This window comes from Hemitrygon akajei, chromosome 28 (genome assembly GCF_048418815.1).
Source record: "Hemitrygon akajei chromosome 28, sHemAka1.3, whole genome shotgun sequence".
NCBI lineage: Eukaryota > Metazoa > Chordata > Chondrichthyes > Myliobatiformes > Dasyatidae > Hemitrygon > Hemitrygon akajei.
Window position 1 is genome coordinate 5,600,510 of NC_133151.1, and position 19,483 is coordinate 5,619,992.

General features: G+C 49.1%; 1 protein-coding gene across 1 annotated transcript in view; it reads left to right on the forward strand.

The window, feature by feature from the left end:
- Positions 1–18,146, forward strand: part of ubxn1 (UBX domain protein 1) — a 39,221-nt gene extending 21,075 nt beyond the window's left edge. Inside the window, exons 7-10 of the mRNA XM_073031233.1 lie at positions 1,577–1,628; positions 6,361–6,471; positions 8,534–8,714; positions 17,892–18,146. Coding sequence (XP_072887334.1) covers positions 1,577–1,628; positions 6,361–6,471; positions 8,534–8,714; positions 17,892–17,932 — 385 coding nt within the window. The 3' untranslated portion in view covers positions 17,933–18,146. The remainder of the gene's footprint in view (positions 1–1,576; positions 1,629–6,360; positions 6,472–8,533; positions 8,715–17,891) is intronic.
- The last annotated feature ends 1,337 nt before the right edge of the window (positions 18,147–19,483 follow it).

The window sequence follows — 19,483 nt, forward strand, 5'->3', positions numbered from 1 at the left end:
CACTCTGTGTCTGACCCCGGGAGTGTGTGATGGGACGGTGTGGAGGGAGCTTCACTCTGTGTCTGACCCTGGCAGTGTGTGATGGGACGGTGTGGAGGGAGCTTCACTCTGTGTCTGACCCTGGCAGTGTGTGATGGGACGGTGTGGAGGGAGCTTCACTCTGTGTCTGACCCCGGGAGTGTGTGATGGGACGGTGTGGAGGGAGCTTCACTCTGTGTCTGACCTTTGGGTATGTGATGGGATGGTGTGGAGGGAGCTCCATAGCACTGCTCTTGCATCTTGTAGCACTCAGAGAATTTGCCTTGGACAATGTCATACAAAGTTACACTGGATCAGTACTCTGAGCAACAGGTCTCCAACGCTTGTCCAGCAGTCTTTATTTCCATCCAACCTCTCTTTGAAGTCAACCTTCTTGAACCCTGCAGGAAAGTGAATGAAGGCAAGGCAGTGGATGTTGTCTACGTGGACATCAGCAAGGCATTTGACAAGGTCCCGCACGGGAGGCTGGTCGAGAAGGTTCAGTCACTTGGCATTCAGGGTGAGGTAGTAAATTGGATTAGACACTGGCTTTGTGGGAGAAGCCAGAGAGTGGGAGTAGACAGTTGACTCTCTGACTGGAGGCCTGTGACTAGTGGAGTGCCGCAGGGATCTGTGCTGGGCCCATTGTTGTTTGTCATCTTGACACATATGCTCTGGATGATAATGTGGTTAACCGGATTAGTAAATTTGTGGATGACACCAGGACTGGGGGTGTAGTGGACAGCGAGGAAGGCTATCATGGCTTGCAGAGGGATCTGGAACAGCTGGGAAAAGGGCAGATGGGATTTAATGCGGACAAGTGCAAGGTGTTACACCCGGTTGGACCAGCCAGGGTTGGTCCTCCACAGTGAGCGGCAGGGGTCTGCAGGAGAACAAGGGGATCTGGGAATTCAGGTCCGCAATCCATTGATAGTGACGGCATAGGCTGAGGGGGCCATAAAGAAAGTTTCCTGACACGTTGGCCTTCATGAGTCAAAGTATCAAGTCCAGGAGTTGGGACGTTATGTTGAAGTTGTATAAGACATTGGTGAGGCCTAACTTGGAGTATTGTGTGCAGTTTTGGTCACCTAACTTCAGGAAAGACCTACCTAAGGTTGAAAGAGTGCAGGATAAGGTGAGGGGTGGAGGGGAACAGGACTAGCTGGAAGATGATAGGAGAAGCTGGGTGGGTGGTAAAGGTCAAAGGCTGGAGAAGAAGGAATCTGACAGGAGAGGAGAGTGGACACTGGGAGAAAGGAAGGGGGGGGGTTAAATTTGTTCACCTGAGGGAGAAGTCGATATTTATACCATCAGGTTGGAGGGTACCCGGACAGAATGAGGTGCTACTTTGAAGCAAAACCTCCTTTCCTTCCCCCCCCTCCCCCCCACCTTTTTATTCTGGCACCTTCCCCCTTCCTTCTCTCTGCCCAAAACGTCAACTGTTCACTGTTTTCCATAAGGGCTACCTGGCTTGCTGAGTTCCTCCAGCGTTCTGTGTGTAGGTGTGTCTCTAATGCGTCTCTCTTAACCAGTGTCCTTCACTTCTTCCACTTTTTAGGCAGCGAGTTCGGGAAAAGATCGAGAGAGACAAGGCGGAGAGAGCCCTGAAGGTGAGTAGCGTAAACGAGAGTTCCCTCCATAAGTTTAGACCTTGCAAGGGCGGGGTGGAGGGTGTTATTTTGCGTCCGCACCGTTCCCCCCCCCCCCCCCCCACCCACCCCCATCGACCTTGGGAATGATCTACGGTCAATTCCAGATGCCCTCCCTCTGGGTGAAAACCTTCCGCCCCATTTTCCCCCTGCGATCCCAACAGCCGACTGTAACCGTGAAGCAGCTCTGTGATCCAGAGCAGGGAGATCATGCTGCGACTGTACAGGGCACTGGTGAGGCCGCACCTGGAGTACTGTGTGCAGTTCTGGTCTCCTTACTCGAGGAAGGATATACTGGCTTTGGAGGTGGTGCAGAGGAGGTTCACCAGGTTGATTCCAGAGATGAAGGGGTTAACCTACGAGGACAGATTGAGTCGCCTGGGACTGTATTCTCTGGAGTTCAGAAGAATGAGAGGGGATCTTGTAGAAACATACAAAATTTTGATAGGGTTACATAAGATAGTAGGAAAGTTGTTTTCATTAGTAGGTGAGACTAGCGCTAGGAGATATCGCCTCAAGATTCGGGGAGGACAGAGATGAGGAGAAACTTTTTTCCCAGAGAGTGGTGAATCTGTAAAATTCTCTGCCCAGGGAAGCAGTTGAGGTTTCCTCATTAAGTGTATTTAAGAAACAGTTAGATAGGTTTTTACATAGTAAGGGAATTAAGGGTTATGGGGAGAAGGCAGGTAGATGGAGCGGAGTTTATGGACAGATCGGCCATGATCTTATTGAATGGCGGGGCAGGCTCGATGGGCCAGATGGCCGACTCCTGCCCCTATTTCTTATGTTCTTATCCCAGCGGGTGAACTTCGGCAAGCGCCACGTTGTGGGGACTGGCCCGTTCCGTTCGCAGCAGCTCCCCTGCGCGTCCCACATTCGGTGTGAAGCCCTCGCCCCATGCCATTCCAAATACCCCTCAGCTGCTGTAATCGTACTGGTCTCAGTCACCCGTCTTTGAGCTCGTTCCGGGTGCTCAACTCACCCTCTGTGTAAAGGAGTTACCACCACTCTTTCCTCTTGTACTGGTGCCCTCTGAATTCGGACTCGCCAACCCTGGGGAACCTTATCCCTACCCCTCACAATATTATAAACTCCTGTGAGGTCACCTCGTTATCCTGTTACGCAAGGAATTTAAGACAACCTCTCCCTATAATTCTCACCCTTGAGCTCAGGCATCGTCCTTGTAAATCTCTTCTGCACCCTTGAAAGATGAGTGTGATGTGTTTTAGATGAATTACAATGTAGGATAGCCTCTTCCGGCCTCCCACAATCCAAAGATGTACCAGGCGTTACACACTGCCCTGCAACGAGGCGCTAGGGTTACGTTAGTGGGTTGCTGGCGGGCACAGCCCGAAGGGCTGGGAGGGTCTGTTCCGCTCTGTATCTCAAAATAAAATGAAATGAGAGATCTTCGTTTGTGTGCCGTCCAGACAGATGGTTCTGAACATTGATACGTTGGGGTTGTGCACGGAGCCTTGTGGGCAGTTTTGGTCCCCTTGCCTTAGAAAGGATGTGCTGACACTGGAGAGGCTTCAAGGAAGGTTCAGAAAAATCCCAGGATTCCAGGATTGAATAGCTTGTCATACGAAGAGCGTTTGGCGACTGTGGGCCTGTATCCAATGGAATTCAGAAGAATGAGGGGTGACCTCACTGAAACCCATTGAATGTTGAAAGCTGTCGATAGAGTGGATGTGGAGAGGATGTTTCCTATAGTGGGGGAGTCTGGGACCAGAGGGCATAGATAGAGTGGATGTGGAGAGGATGTTTCCTACAGTGGGGGAGTCTAGGACCAGAGGACACAGAGTGGATGTGGAGAGGATGTTTCCTATAGTGGGGGAGTCTGGGACCAGAGGACACAGTACAGTGGATGTGGAGAGGATGTTTCCTATACTGGGGGAGTCTAGAACCAGAGGACACAGATAGAGTGGATGTGGAGAGGATGTTTCCGACAGTGGGAGAATCTGAGACCAGAGGGCACAGCCTCAGAACATAGTTGCGTCCTTCTAGAATGGAGATGAGGAATTTCTTCGGCCAGAGAGTGGTGAACCTTTGGAATTCTTTGCCACGGGCAGCTTTGGAGGACAAGTCTTTACATGTATTTAAAAATGAGATTGATAGATTCTTGATTGGTCAGGGCATGAAGGGATATGGGGAGAAGGCCGGAGATTGTGTCTGAGGGGAAAAGTAGATCAGCCATGATGAAATGGAGGGGCAGACGATGGGCCAAGTGGCCTAATTCTACTCTATATCTATGGCCCTTTGAGCCACGCTACACAGTAAGCCACCAATTTAACCCTAGCCTAATGACGGGACAATTTACAGTGACCAATTAACCTACCAACTGGTACATCTTTGGGCTGTGGGAGAAGACCAGAGCTCCCGGAGGAAATCCACCTGGTCACGGGGAGAACGTACAAACTCCTTACGGGCAGTGGTGGGAATTGAACCCGGGTCGCCTGTAAACCACCACGCCACCGTGACATATTTGTCACGTGTATGGTGAAATTTGTTGTTTGTTTCGATAATGTGCCACGGGCGGTCCGCAGGTGTCGTGAATCTCCCGGCACCAACCTAGCACGCCCCCCAACTCACTGACCCTAACCAGTACGTATTTGGACTGTGGGAGGAAACTGGAGCACTCGGAGGAAACCCACGCGGTCACGGGGCGAACGCAGACAGCGGCGGGAATTGAACCCTGATCTTTCAGCTGGAGCTGCATGTCAATGTCTTTCCGAGAACAGGGTCGTCAGAGCTGTACACGACACTCCCAAGGACTTGTGTAACTGCAACATCATGTCCCTGCTCGTAAACCCAATGCCTTGACTGATAAAGACCTACGTGCTAAACGCCACCTCACCACCCTGTCTCCTTGCGCGGCTGTGTGGGGGTGGTGGAAATGATGGTGTCACTTGGCTATTGGACGTCTCCAGCGGGGTTCTGATCCGGGTAGGGCCTCCGGCTGATATCACCAGCCCTTCCCTACAGGCAGCTGTGGAGGCCAAGTCTCTGTGCTGCATATTCAAGGCAGCGGCTGATAGATTCTTGATTGGTCAGGGCATGTAGGGGTACAGGGAGAAGGCCGAGAGGAAAATTGGATCAGCTTTGATGAAATGGTGGAGCAGACGTGATGGCCAAACGGCCTAATTCTGCTCCGATATCTTATGGTCTGAACTACGGGGAGTGATCTGATTGGAATCAGGTTTATCACTGACATGCGTCATTAAATTTGTTCTGCAGTGGCAGTGCAGTGAATGTAGAACAGGCCGTTCGACCACAATGTTGTGGTGAACCTTTAAACTCCTTCTAACACTTTACTCCTACATAGCCCTCTATTTTTCTATCATCCATGTGCCTATCGAAGAGCCTCTTAAGTGAACCTAATGGTCACTTTAGAGAGGGTACAGAGGAGATTTTAATCTCAATGCTGCAGGGGGTGGTTGGTAGAAGCAGACACATTAGGGATATTTGAGAGAATCTTTAGATGGGGACATGGCCGGCCGACGGTGTAGAGGCATCAGCGTTGGACTTCGAGGCCGGTGGTCCCGGGTTCGAATCCGGCCGGCTGTTTGCATGCTTTCCATCCGTGCTGGGTTGAGCGTGGAGCTAGCAACTCCCAAAAACAAAAACGGTCAACTGCAATGGAAATGGGGGGAAAATGCCGCCCGATGTGCCAAGAGGCGTGAGAAGGGCCAATAAGACAATCACGTAGATGAAAGAAATGGCAATGTGGGAAAGATGGGTCAGCACCACATTGTGGGCTGAAGGGTCTGTACTGTAAACTAGGGCTTTTTCCTTTGGAGCGAAGGAGGATGAGAGGTGATTGCTGAGGTGCACAAGATGATAAGAGGCATAGATTGATTTTTTTTTCCCCCAGGGCAGAAATGGCTAATATGAACTCAGGAGCCTTCCGGCGCTGATGCCCTACGCCACCAGCCAGCCCATACAATCATAGCTGCATGGGAACTTAGAATGCAGACAGAAATTATAAGGCGATTATTTATAACTTAATTATAAGGCGATTAAAGGAAAATATGGGGGGGATGTCAGAGGTAGATTCCTTGCACAGAGAGTGGTGGATGCATGGAACGCGTTACCAGGTGTGGTGGTACAGGCGGGTACATTAGGGGCATTTAAGATACCCTTAAGATGGATGACAGAAAAAAGTAGGGCTGTGTGGGAGAGAAGGGTTAGATTGATCTGAAGGAGCTTAAAAAGTGCTCCGGTTTCCTCCCACGTCCCAAACTCTGGGAGGTTAATTAGACGTCGGTGAAGGCGAGTCAGGTTGCTGGTCGTGAGGGAGAGTCAGACGCAGAGCTATGGGGAGGGGTAACTGAGACATGGTGTTGCTCTGCTAGCATGGGGCTGAAAGGCTTCTACTGTTGTACTTGGCCTATAAAGCCCAGCCGTTGCCGGAATGAGGGCTGCCGACTAAGCTTTGTGTGGGGGGGGGGAGGGGGGGGTCTCTTCCAAATGCCCAGCCGGGGTGATGCTGGGAGGGCTCTCATCCCACGCGGAACATCCTATTGAGCCTTGTCATCTGTTATTCCCACCTCCCCGCACGGAATGCCCCGATGAAACTCGTCACTTTCGTTTCCCGTTCTCCCCGGGCGGAACGCCTTGTTGAAACTTGTCACTTTTTATCCCCGCCTTCTCCACACACTCCTTCTCCCCCCACACCAACGGTGGTCCGCAGTTTGGCGGTGGAGTTACAGCTGCAGCCCCCCCGGCACAGCCAACGCCAGTGGTTCCTCAGTCCAGCCAGGCACCTCCGGTCAAGCGGGAGTACGACGAATGCCGGTTGCAGGTGAGTACTTCACAGCCGGAGTCCTCCACCTTTCGCTTGCCCCGTGGGCAGGTAGGCGGAGAGCCGACGGTCGCTCCGACGGAGTAGAATCGGAATCGGGCTTAATACCACCGGCATATGTCGTGGAATTCCTTTAAGGCAGCAGTACATGATAAATATAGAGGGGAAAACTGAATTACAGTCAGTATATTTTCTTTGTAGTGGTTTGGCTTGCTAGGGCATTTAAGGGTCAAGCACATTGCTGTGGGTCTGGAGTCACAGATAGGCCAGACCAGGTCAGGATGGCAGGATTCCTCCCCCGAAAGGACATTAGTGAACCAGATGGGTTTTTACCACAATCGACAAGGTTTCATGGTCATCAGATGTTTTTTTACTGAATTCAAATTCACCGTCTGGTGTTGGCGCGTGGCCTAGTGGATAAGGCGTCGGCCTAGTGATCTGAAGGTCACTGGTTCGAGCCTCAGCTGAGGCAGCGTGTTGTGTCCTTGAGCAAGGCACTTAACCACACATTGCTCTGCGACGACACCGGTGCCAAGCTGCTTGGGTCCTAGTGCCCTTCCCTCGGACAACATCGGTGGCGTGGAGAGGGGAAGGCCTGCAGCTTGGGCAACTGCCGGTCTCCCATACAACCCTGCCCAGGCCTGCGCCCTGGAAACCTTCCAAGGCGCAAATCCATGGTCTCACGAGACTGACGGATGCCTATTGTAATAATACATGGTGGGATTCAAACTCATGACCCAAGTGTATAACTGGGTCTCTAGATTACTGATCCGGTGATAATTACCACTATGCCATATCTCCCCTCCACCATCAATGAACAGTTGCAGCAGTGTGTACTATCTAAGCAACACACCAAAGTTCCTGAGGCAGCACCTTCCAGACCCACGACCCCTACCATCTAGAAGGACGAGAACAGCAACCACCACTTGGAAATGCCTCTCCAAGTCACTCACCATCCTGACTCGGAAACATACGGCCATTCCTTCATTGTCACTGGGTCAAAATCGTGGAATTGCCTCCCTAACAGCACCAGGGGTGTACCTACACCTCAGGGACTGCAGCGGTACAAGAAGGCAGCTCATCACCACCTTCTCAAGGGGCAACTAGGGATGGGCAATAAATGCTGGTGTAGCTGGTGGTCCCCACATCCCGTAAATGAATAAATTAAAGAAGTATGTGTCTATTAAATAGTTAAGTAGTGAAAAAAGAGTAGTTGAGGCAGTGTTAATGGGTTCAATGTCCATTTAGAGATCTGACAGCAGAGGGGAAGAAGCTGTTCCTGAATCGTTGAGTGTGTGCCTTCAGGCTCCTGTACCTCCTTCCCGGCGATAACAATGAGAAGAGGGAATGTCCTGGGTGATGGGGGTCCTTAATAATGTACACCACTCCTTGAAGATGGCTGGTACCCATGATGGGGGCTGACTAATTTTACAACTCTTTGCAGCTTACTTCGATCCTGCACGTAGCGCCCCACCCCCCCATACCAGTCAGCATCGAAGCCTGTCAGAATGCTCTCTATTGTACGTTTGTAGCTGTTTGAGAGTTTTGGTTGACAAACCAGATCTCCTGAAGCCCCTAATGAAACATAGCCACTATCTTGCCTTCTTTATAGCTGCATCAAAATGTTAGTTTCTCAGAGATATTGACAACCAGGAACTTGAAATTGCTCACTCTCTCCACCCGACCCCTCTACGAGGACTGGTGTGTGTCCCCTCGTCATGTCCTTCCAGAAGTCCACAATCAGCTCTTTCGTCTTACTGACATTGAGTGCCAGGTTGTTCATGCGACACCACTCGACCAACCATTTATCCTCTCTGCTCCCCCCTCATGAGCTGGAACTGCTTCTTAACATTTTGCTAAATTTTGCCCATCACCTCCCTGTGATGCCCCTCAGCCTTCCATGCTCCACTGTCATCTCTAGTCAGATTTCCCTCTTCTGACCTGTTGGGTCCCTCCAGCATGTTGTGCGTGTGTGTGTGTGTGTGTGTGTGTGTGTGTGTGTGTTGCTCAGGACAGCTCGTGCTGACGACTCGCTGCCTCTGCCTCGCTCTCCCCTCTCCAGATCCGGCTGCTGGACGGCACGCAGCTCACGCAGTCCTTCAAGAGCCGGGAGCAGCTAGCCGCCGTCAGGCTCTACGTCCAGCTGCAGCAGCAGGAGAGCAACGACAACTTCAACCTCATGACTTCCTTCCCCCGCAAAGTCTTCTCCGAGGAGGACATGGAGAAGCCCCTTCAGGAGTTAGGTACCGTGGGCAGGGAGGTGGCAGTGGGCGGGCAGCGCTGTTGGAATGTAACAAATTGGACTGGGAGTTCCAAGTTTATTAGAGCACACACACAACCCTGAGATTCATTTTCCTGCGGGCATCCTCAGCAAATCTATAGAATAGTAACTGTAAACAGGATCAGTGAAAGATCAACCAGAGTGCAGAAGACAGCAAACTGTGCAAATGCAAATATAAATAAATAGCAATAAATAACGAGAACGTGAGATAAGATGTAAGTCTGTAAAGTGAGATCATTGTCAAGTCAAGTTTATTGTCATTTGGACCACAAACTGCTGGTACGGTGCACAGTAAAAACAAAATGACGTTTTTCCGGGACCCTGGTGCTACATGGAACAACACAAAACTACTCTAGACTATGTGAGACAGCACGCGGCTACACTAGACTACGTAAAACAACATAAAAACTACACTAGACTACAGACCTACACAGGACTACATAAAGTGCACAAAACAGTGCAGGGCAGTACAATAATTAATAAATAATAGGTGCAGTAGAGGACAAATTACAATGTAATAATAAATGATGTAGATGTCAGTCTAGACTCTGAGTACTGAGGAATCTGATAGCTTGGGGGAAGAAACTGTTACACAGTCTGGTTGTGAGAGCCCGAATGCTTCGGTACCTTTTCCCAGACGGCAGGAGGGAGAAGAGTTTGTATGAGGGGTGCGTGGGGTCCTTCACAATGCTGTTAGCTTTGCGGGTGCAGCGTGTGTGACTGTGGGAACATCTCAATGGATGGGCAAGTGAGTGTGGTTATCCCCTTTTGTTCAAGAGCCTGATGGTTGAGGGGATAATAACATTCTGACCTTGGTGGTGTGAGTCCTGAGGCTCTTTTACCTTCTACCCAACAGTAATAGTGAGAAGAGAGCTTGGCCTGGGTGGTGGGGATCTCTGATGGAAGCTGCTTTTCTTTGACAGCGTTTCGTGTAGATGTGCCTCATTTCATGGAGATGTGTAGGAGGGCTTTACCCGTGATGTACTGGGCCGAGTCCACTACCCTTCGCAGGATTTTCCTTTCAAAGGCATTGGTGTTTCCATACCAGGCTGTAATGCAGCCAAGTCAATACCCTCTCCACTACACACCCATAGAAGTTTGTCCAAGTTTTTGATGTCGTGCCGAAACTCCGCAGTTTTCCTAAGGAAGTAAAGGCGCTGTCGTGCCATTTGGGCCGAGGAGTCTGCTCTGCCATTCAATAATGGCTGATCAGGATGGTGGACTGCCTGACTTTTCCACATAGCCCTTCAAGCTTCGAGGCTGTTAATTGTCATCCCACGGCAGGCCCCAGTTGGTCGCTCCCTCTCTGTCAATTGCCCAGCATCTGCCACTGCTAACATGACTCAGTAAAAACGTTTAATCCTACGATTCCGTTACCGATTCTTGCTCCACGGACACTTAACGGTTTCCATGAGTGTATTGTCCGAGGTACAGTTGTCGTGGTTTCTCGTGCCCCACAAACGACCAGGAGACGCAGAAGATTCTTCAAGAAGTATTAAACTTTAATTTGCAAATCAAAGCTGAGACAGTCATTGAGCTAGTCGCCGACTGCCCCGATCCTTGTACATAGCATTTTTTATAGCAATCTCCTGATTTAGTTGTATTAGTGTAACGTTCTCGCTCGGGTGTGAAGTAACGCCGAGGTAAACGTCGAGATAAACCAGAATCAATGCAAACGAGACCGCAGTAAGATTAACCATTTACTGTTCACTCTTCACTTTAACGCATGGTGAAAACTGTTGAATAACAATACAAGATTGGTACAGTGTTTGTTCCCTTCTAAATATCACATTTACATTGTGAATACTTGCAAAGGTAAAACTACAATAACTACATTACATTAAAGTGCAGCATACAGTCAGAATCTAGCTGCTCCATTGGCTGCTTTAGATACACTTCAATACAAACTATCCCGACTCTTTAACTGACGAAAAGGTAAACCTTACCGACCGTCGTTACTTTTAACAGAATCGGCGTTAACATTTTAACTCAAAATACCGATTATCTAATGACTTACAGCGTTGCTTTCACTGTGTCTTTGGTGCATAGAGAGACCCTAGTCAGCGTTATGGTCGCACATGTGAGTGACCCCCACCCTTGCGTGAATCTCAAACCGGTAATTCCCCACAAGACGCGGCGAACCCGGATGTGACGTCATCGCAGCCGCGATGTATTACAGACAAATCAATTGATTTAAACAATCCTAACTTTAACTGAAAAATGCTAACAAATTACTATGCGAAAATATTATAAACTAAATAACTGCCATAAAGGCAGCACACTCCCCGCTTGGCCTTCGTAAGGTCACAATGAACATAATACGAACTTCAGTCTCTAAATCAGTCGTTAGGTAGAAGTAGAATGACTTCTGTAACAGGCCTTTGGTAAATTTTCCCATCGCCTTGGTCGGTAGTTTTCAATTCGACTTCCCTGACATGTCCATCCCTACTAGGGAATGTGGCAGTGATTCTGGCCATTGGCCAGCAGTTGCCGGCGATTTGCTTGTCCTTGAGCAGGACTAAATCTCCAACTTGAAGGTCCCTTCTCCATTGCTTTGTGTACAGGTCCTTATCGGAGAAGTCCCCTGGTGGAGGGGCAGCTCCTGCCTTCTGCGTAAGGAGCATTGATGGCGACAGTATGAAGGGGTTTTCCGGGTCAGAAAACACGGGTAGGAGTGGTCGTGCATTCATAATGGCTGTGACCTCTGCCATTGGTGTGCCCAGTACCTCGTGGGTCGATCGGATGCTTTGCTGCATCTCAGGTCTCCTTTTCGTGGTTTTTTGCAAGGGCGTGAACCGCTTGACTGCCTGCTCTTTGTTGTTTGGCAAGCACTGGCGTGGTTCTCTGAAAGGTAGTGGGGCGACCCCACTATTTGCTTTGTCTCTGAAGACCTTGGTGTCCTCCGTTTTTAAGATGATGGCGTCTTGAGTCGATGGAGCAAGTTTATTATCGTGCTCCTTATGAGCAAAGACAGACTGACCCAGCGTCTCGTCAGTTACTTTGCGCTTGTTAAAGCCTTGTGGTGCTTCCTGGACGCACATGGAACTTGTGCGGGGTTGAAGAATCATATGGCGGCTACTCTCTAGCACATTGGTCTTGAGTGTGTTAACCGTTGATTTGTGTTCGTTGCCAGGGCACACCTCTCCTATCACCACCCAGCCCAGATCCAGGCGTTGGGCAAAGGGGGCATCGTGTGGTCCATTGACCTGCTGCCTAACCTTGTGTACCCGGAGAACATCCCTCCCTAATAGCAGGAGTATTTCTGCTTCTGGATCCAGCTCTGGGATGTGTTTGGCGATGTGGTGGAGATGGGGTTGGTGTAGCACCGCACTTGGCGTCGGGATCTCAGTGCGGTTATTCAAGATTTTCTCGCACTCTACGAGTGGGGGGAGACAGATGAGGACTTTACCATCCAGGGACTCGATCTGGAAGCCTTCGGCCCTCCTTCCGTAAGTTTTCATGTTGCCTGAGCAAGTTCTAAGGTAGTATGGGAACTGCTCACTCTCAATGTTGAACAAGTTAAAGAACTTTGGACTGACTAGCGAGCGGTTGCTCTGATCGTCCAGAATTACGTAGGCTTTGATGGCCTTGTCTTTGGCTCCCTTAGGGTACACCTTAGTGAGACAGATCTTTGAACAAGAACGGCTTGCCTGAGCTTGACCGCAAACTTCCGTACAGCTCGAGCTGACAACAGTTGTCCTGGAGTGAGCTTCTCACTCCCCGCCGTCCTGTTGTGGGGGTGAAGGAGCTTCGTTGGTTTGCGGTAACGGGCCAGGATGCATGGCCCAGTCGTGATTAGTGCTATCGCATTCCAGGCACTTCACGGCGATCGTACACTCTCTCACACAGTGAGAGGTCGAGGAACAGCATCTAAAACATATTCCTTTCTCCTTGAGAAGGGCCTTCCTCTCTTCGAGGGGTTTTTCCCTAAACGTTCTGCATCTTTTGAGAGGGTGGGGTTTGTTATGCAATGGACAATTCTTGCTAGGGTCGTTGTTAGTTGTAAGGACTTGAGTCTTAAGTGCTGAGACTGGTTTAGTAATGTTGGAATTATTCGAAGTGGATTTATCTGGCTTGGTGTAAATTGTACTGCTGCCTGGACCTATGAGGCTAGGATCGTTTCGCTTCTTCGCCTCCTTGCACACGAACCTGGTGAAATACTCGAAGGGAGGGAATTGACCTTCGTGTTCTTCCTTGTAATCTGAGGCAACGGACAACCACCTGTCCTGCAGCCCAAATGGAAGTTTGTCCACGAGTTGTCTAATCCCGGTTGGAGTGTCTAGGTATACTAGACCAGCTGAGTGGCCATCTTCTTTGGCGCCTTGAATCTCCATGAGTAAATCTCCAAATTCTCTTAGCTTGGTGTGGTCCTTGGCTGACACCTTAGGAAAATTTCCCAAACGTTGGCATAGCGCCGCCTCAATAATTTCGGGGGCTCCGTAGCCCTCCTGAAGTCTCTCCCATGCTTTCTTCAATGCTAGCTCGGGTTTGTTGATGTACACTGAACGCATGCGTCTCACCTGTTCGCATGATTCTTTTCCCAGCCATTTTGCCATAAGATCCAACTCCTGGGTTGCTCTGAGCTGGACTCCGTCGATAGCGTTGGTGAAAGTGGAGTACCATGCACGGTAATTTTCAGGTTTATCGTCGAACCGGTATAGTCCTGAAGTGACGAGATCCCGTCGTGCGAAATACCGTGCTGCGGATTCGTCTGCAGGTGGCGTGCGGGCTGAGGGAACATGTCCACAGGTACATGACTGAGGGCGTACATCTGTTATGGGATTTGCTGGTCTGGACTCAGTCTTTGCCTCTCTTCTCCCCAAATCCGGTAAGTTCGGTGTCGAGAAGTACTTGTCGTGAGCCCTTGCATTCCTGGGTTCATCGCGGAGTTGCGAGGGTAAATTATCTTCCTCGGATGGACGTGATGCCGTCGGGCCTCTCCAAGACTCCTCGTGAAGTGGGACGTTATCGAATAAGTAAAGAGAGGAAGAAAGAGTCTTCCATTCCATTTGAGATTGGACATAGTCCCTTGTACGTTCCAATCCGATCTTTTCTGAGGTAGATTTTCCGTCCTTCGGATCATGCATTTCTTCGGCGTCTTCTATTAACTCTGCTTCCACCTCGGCAGCTGCTGCTTCTCGTTCTAGCTTCAGCACTTCTAACCGTGCCTCTACCCTTTTCCTTTCCAATTCGTTTTCGGCTTCTCTGGCAGCCTTTTCCTTCTGGTTTTCAGCTTCTCTGGCAGCCTTTTCCTTCTGGTTTTCGGCTTCTCTGGCAGCCTTTTCCTTCTGGTTTTCGGCTTCTCTGGCAGCCTTTTCCTTCTGGTTTTCGGCTTCTCTGGCAGCCGCTTTCATCTTTACTTCTAATTCTTCTTTGGCAAAGCGCGCTCGCACCTTGGCGGCTTCTGCTTTCGCTCTTGCTTGGGTGGCCTTACTTGATGCCCTACTGCCCCTATCGCAGGATGACGATGACTTTGACAACGACTTGATGCTGGATCGGGTTGACATGGCTGCACTTTAAACACCTGATAATGCCGCTTTTTTACTGTAACGTTCTCGCTCGGGTGTGAAGTAACGCCGAGGTAAACGTCGAGATAAACCAGAATCAATGCAAACGAGACCGCAGTAAGATTAACCATTTACTGTTCACTCTTCACATTAACGCATGGTGAAAACTGTTGAAAAACAATACAAGATTGGTACAGTGTTTGTTCCCTTCTAAATATCACATTTACATTGTGAATACTTGCAAAGGTAAAACTACAATAACTACATTACATTAAAGTGCAGCATACAGTCAGAATCTAGCTGCTCCATTGGCTGCTTTAGATACACTTCAATACAAACTATCCCGACTCTTTAACTGACGAAAAGGTAAACCTTACCGACCGTCGTTACTTTTAACAGAATCGGCGTTAACATTTTAACTCAAAATACCGATTATCTAATGACTTACAGCGATGCTTTCACTGTGTCTTTGGTGCATAGAGAGACCCTAGTCAGCGTTATGGTCGCACATGTGAGTGACCCCCACCCTTGCGTGAATCTCAAACCGGTAATTCCCCACAAGACGCGGCGAACCCGGATGTGACGTCATCGCAGCCGCGATGTATTACAGACAAATCAATTGATTTAAACAATCCTAACTTTAACTGAAAAATGCTAACAAATTACTATGCGAAAATATTATAAACTAAATAACTGCCATAAAGGCAGCACAATTAGCATATCCAATCGGTCTACAGTTGCGTATCACAAGTACATCCGCCACTATTGTTTCTACCCATTGACTTAATCATGTTCTAATCTACATCTCTTAGCTACCTCTCATTAACACACTATTATCTTCTACATTCTTAAGATTTCATTCTCCTACTAAATTGGATACATGCATAGCAAATAGCAAACTCAAAGCTGACTACATAGTTTTGGTTACACAGCAAACAATGCAACTTTTAGATAGATAGATAGATAGATAGATACTTTATTCATCCCCATGGGGAAATTCAACATTTTTTCCAATGTCCCATACACTTGTTGTAGCAAAAACTCATTACATACAATACTTAACTCAGTAATAATATGATATGCATCTAAATCACTAACTCAAAAAGCATTAATAATAGCTTTAAAAAAAGTTCTTAAGTCCTGGCAGTTGAATTGTAAAGCCTAATGGCATTGGGGAGTATTGACCTCTTCATCCTGTCTGAGGAGCATTGCATCGACAGTAACCTGTCGCTGAAACTGCTTCTCTGTCTCTGGATGGTGCTATGTAGAGGATGTTCAGGGTTTTCCATAATTGACCGTAGCCTACTCAGCGCCCTTCGCTCAGCTACCGATGTTAAACTCTCCAGTACTTTGCCCACGACAGAGCCCGCCTTCCTTATCAGCTTATTAAGACGTGAGGCGTCCTTCTTCTTAATGCTTCCTCCCCAACACGCCACCACAAAGAAGAGGGCGCTCTCAACAACTGACCTATAGAACATCTTCAGCATCTCACTGCAGACATTGAATGACGCCAACCTTCTAAGGAAGTACAGTCGACTCTGTGCCTTCCTGCACAAGGCATCTGTGTTGGCAGTCCAGTCTAGCTTCTCGTCCAACTGTACTCCCAGATACTTGTAGGTCTTAACCTGCTCCACACATTCTCCATTAATGATCACTGGCTCCATATGAGGCCTAGATCTCCTAAAGTCCACCACCATCTCCTTGGTCTTGGTGACATTGAGACGCAGGTAGTTTGAGTTGCACCATATCACAAAGTCCTGTATCAGTTTCTTATACTCCTCCTCCTGTCCATTCCTGACACACCCCACTATGGCCGTGTCATCAGCGAACTTCTGCACATGGCAGGACTCCGAGTTATATTGGAAGTCAGATGTGTACAGGGTGAACAGGACCGGAGAGAGTACGGTTCCCTGTGGCGCTCCTGTGCTGCTGACCACTGTGTCAGACCTACAGTCTCCCAACCGCACATACTGAGGTCTATCTGTCAAGTAGTCCACTATCCAATCCACCATGTGAGAGTCTACTCCAATACACCAATACAGTCAGTTTACATCATCAGAGGTTCTGCCCCTTTGTCAGCATTCCCTGGGACGGGTGCGCGCTGTGTCAAGGAAAATGTTGCTGCCTCTTATCTGGGTCCAATACTCAGCCAGCTCTGTACCTCAACATTACTGTCGGCAGGAGCTTGCCACATACTTAGTTAATCCCATCACGCCTCACCACAGTCCGGGGCCAGTCCTTCAAGTTGTTCCCCAAACATAGCCCATCCAAACTGAATAGAATGGACTTTATTTCTTACATCCTTCACATACCTCAGGAGTAAAAATCTTTATGTTACATCTCTGTCTAAATGTGCAATCATAGTAATTAATTTATAAGTTATAATAAATAGAACAGTCACTGTCGCTAGAAATACGCTCAGATCAGGGTGAGTTAATCAGTCTGGCGGCCTGGTGGGAGAAGCTGGAACAGTTTGTGGTTGGGGTGACTCGGGTCCCCAATGATCCTCCGGGCCCTTTTTACACACCTGCCTTTGTAAAAGTCCTGAATCATGGGAAGTTCACAGCTACAGATGCGCTGGGGCTGTCCGCACCACTCCCTGCAGAATCCTGCGATTAAGGGAGGTTACGGTTCCCATTCCAGGTAACTCTGCCAGGGATGATGGATTTCTGTAGCTTTGGATTTTTAACGGGATGGGGTTGCTCCTCCTTTTGCATGCGGGCTTGGGACCATTCATGGCGGAATTCTTTCCTTGTGCACTGGAGTTTATAATTCCAGCCCCGATTTGCTTTGAGAAGGGATGACTACAGTACTGTGGAAATGTCTGTAGCTGGGGTGCCTAAGACTTCTGCACAGTACTGTATTTGGCAACGTGGAACGGAGAGTGAGCTTGTAAATCTGGTGGGAGTAAAGGATGATGGGAATGGCGAGGCTGGAGGGGTGTGAGACGAGTGGCGAGGGGATGGCGCGGTGCAGAGACACCCAGCCCTGTGGCACCAGGCAAGGTCATTTGATTCCAAACAATTGGTTTATTGATCATTTCAGAATGTCTCTCTGGGGCTTCCCATTCGTTAATGCAAATATCTTAATGAGCCAATCACGTGACAGCAACTCAGTGCATGAAAGCATGCAGACATGGTCAAGAGATTCAGTTGTTGTTCAGACCAGATATCGGAGTGGGGAAGAAATTTTATCTTAACTGACTTGAGCATGGAATGATTGTTGGTGCCAGATGGGGTGGTTTGAGTATCTCAGAAACTGCTGATCTGGGATTTTCACACACAGCAGTCTCCAGAGCAGGGACTCCCAACCTCTCTTATGCCATGGACCCCTACCATTAACCAAGGGGTCAGGAGCCCCTGATCTAGAATGGTGTGAAAGACATGCAGTTCTAAAATGCCTCATTAGTGAGGGAGGTCAGAGGAGATTGGCCAAATCGGTTCAAGCTGACAGGAAGGTGACAGCAACTCAAATAAAAACAGTGGTGTGCAGAAGAGCATCTCTGAACGCACAACACCTCAGACCTTGAAGTGGATGGGCCACTAGCATGCCATACTAGTAAAGAGTCTTTGCAGATTGCACTGTGAACAATTCATTAAGCCGATTAATTCCGTTTACTTTTGTTTTTCCAGGCCTAGTCCCTTCAGCAGTGTTGATTGTTTGCAAGAAGTGAGCTTCCCTCAACACTGCACTCAACTTCCGTTATAAAGCTCGCGGAGAGACCGAGCGCGTGGGGCTGCGGTCCCCCCGGCCTGATCCTACACAGTGCCTGACAGTGAGAAAACATGCCATCTCCAGGGCTTTGCAGGGCCTGCCTTCTTTAACAAAAGACTTTGTTTGTCTCGAGATTAAAGCAAAACGTGAAATAAAAAATGGTAAAATTTTAACGCTCTGGACGTTTCACTCGGTGCCCGAGCAGCGTGTTTTACCGTTGAAGAGAGTGACGCCGCTAATTCCTGTGGCCAGCTCTTTATTGCAATTTCAACGTGATCGGAGTCAGGAAAGGGTTACCGTTGCAAATCCATGTGTTTGGAAGTTAATGCTGAGACTGTTGGTGATTTGTATTGCGTTGGGCAGGCAAAAACTGCTGGAGAAACGTCGACTGTTTATTCTCTTCCTCACCTGTTGAGTTTCTCCAGCATTCTGGATTTCCAGCATCTGCAGAATCTCTTGTATTGGGTTAACAGCCAATGGTGGAATCTCAGCAACGGATTTAGACCATAAGACACAGGGGGCAGATTTAGGCCATTCAGCCCGTCGAATCTCTCCATTCCATCGTGGCTGATCTACTTTCCCTCCACCCCATTTTCCTGCCTCCTCTCTATAACCTTTGACACCCTTACTTATAGAGAACCTGTCAACCTCCGCTGTAAATAACCCAACGACCCGGCCTCCACAGCTGCCTGTGGCAACGAATTCCACAGATTCACCACCCTCTGGCTGAAGAAATTCCTCCTCATCTCTGTTCTAAATGGACGTCCTGTAGCGGTGTGCTACACGCAGCGCTGCAATAACGACACGGAGTCGGTGAGCTGCAGTTGCAAAAGAGGTTTATTCAAACTTCGCGGCCTCGCTTTAAAGCCTTCCTGATCCTGTCCGGGGAGGGCGGGAATGCTGTAGGGGGCGCGTATTCACAGTCCCGTCCCGCGCGCGGGCTTTTCCCCTTACTGGTGAAGCAGGCTTGGCGCCCTCTTTGGGACCGGCCTCAATGCCGGCGCGTGCCGCTTTGTGAGCCGGTTCGAGTGCGCTGGGAAGTGGGTCGCCACGGTCCCTCTATTCTGAGTCTATTCCTGGACTCTTCCCATCTCTCCACGCTCCAGTTCAACTCTACCCAGGCCTTTCGATATTGGGAGAAGTTTCAGTGAGACCCCCGCCCCTGCTCATTCTTCTAAACTCCAGCGAGTACAGACCACGAGCCACCGACCGCTCCTCGTACATTAACCCTTTCACTCCTAGGATCACAACCTTTCAGTACCTGCCAGTTTTCCTTTCCTTATTGGATCCATCCATTGAACACTCCAATTCAAGTTCACACAAATTGTGACTGTTTGGTCTGCCTCGGAAGAAATAAAACTGAAAGCAGGAAACTTTCCCAGTCCTGTGCCGATCTTAAAAGGATCTATAGGATTTTGTCACAGTGAAATTCATTGTTTCTATCAACGACCAACACAGTCCGAGGATGAGCTGGGCGCTGGCCACAAGTGTCACCTCGCTTCCAGCGCCA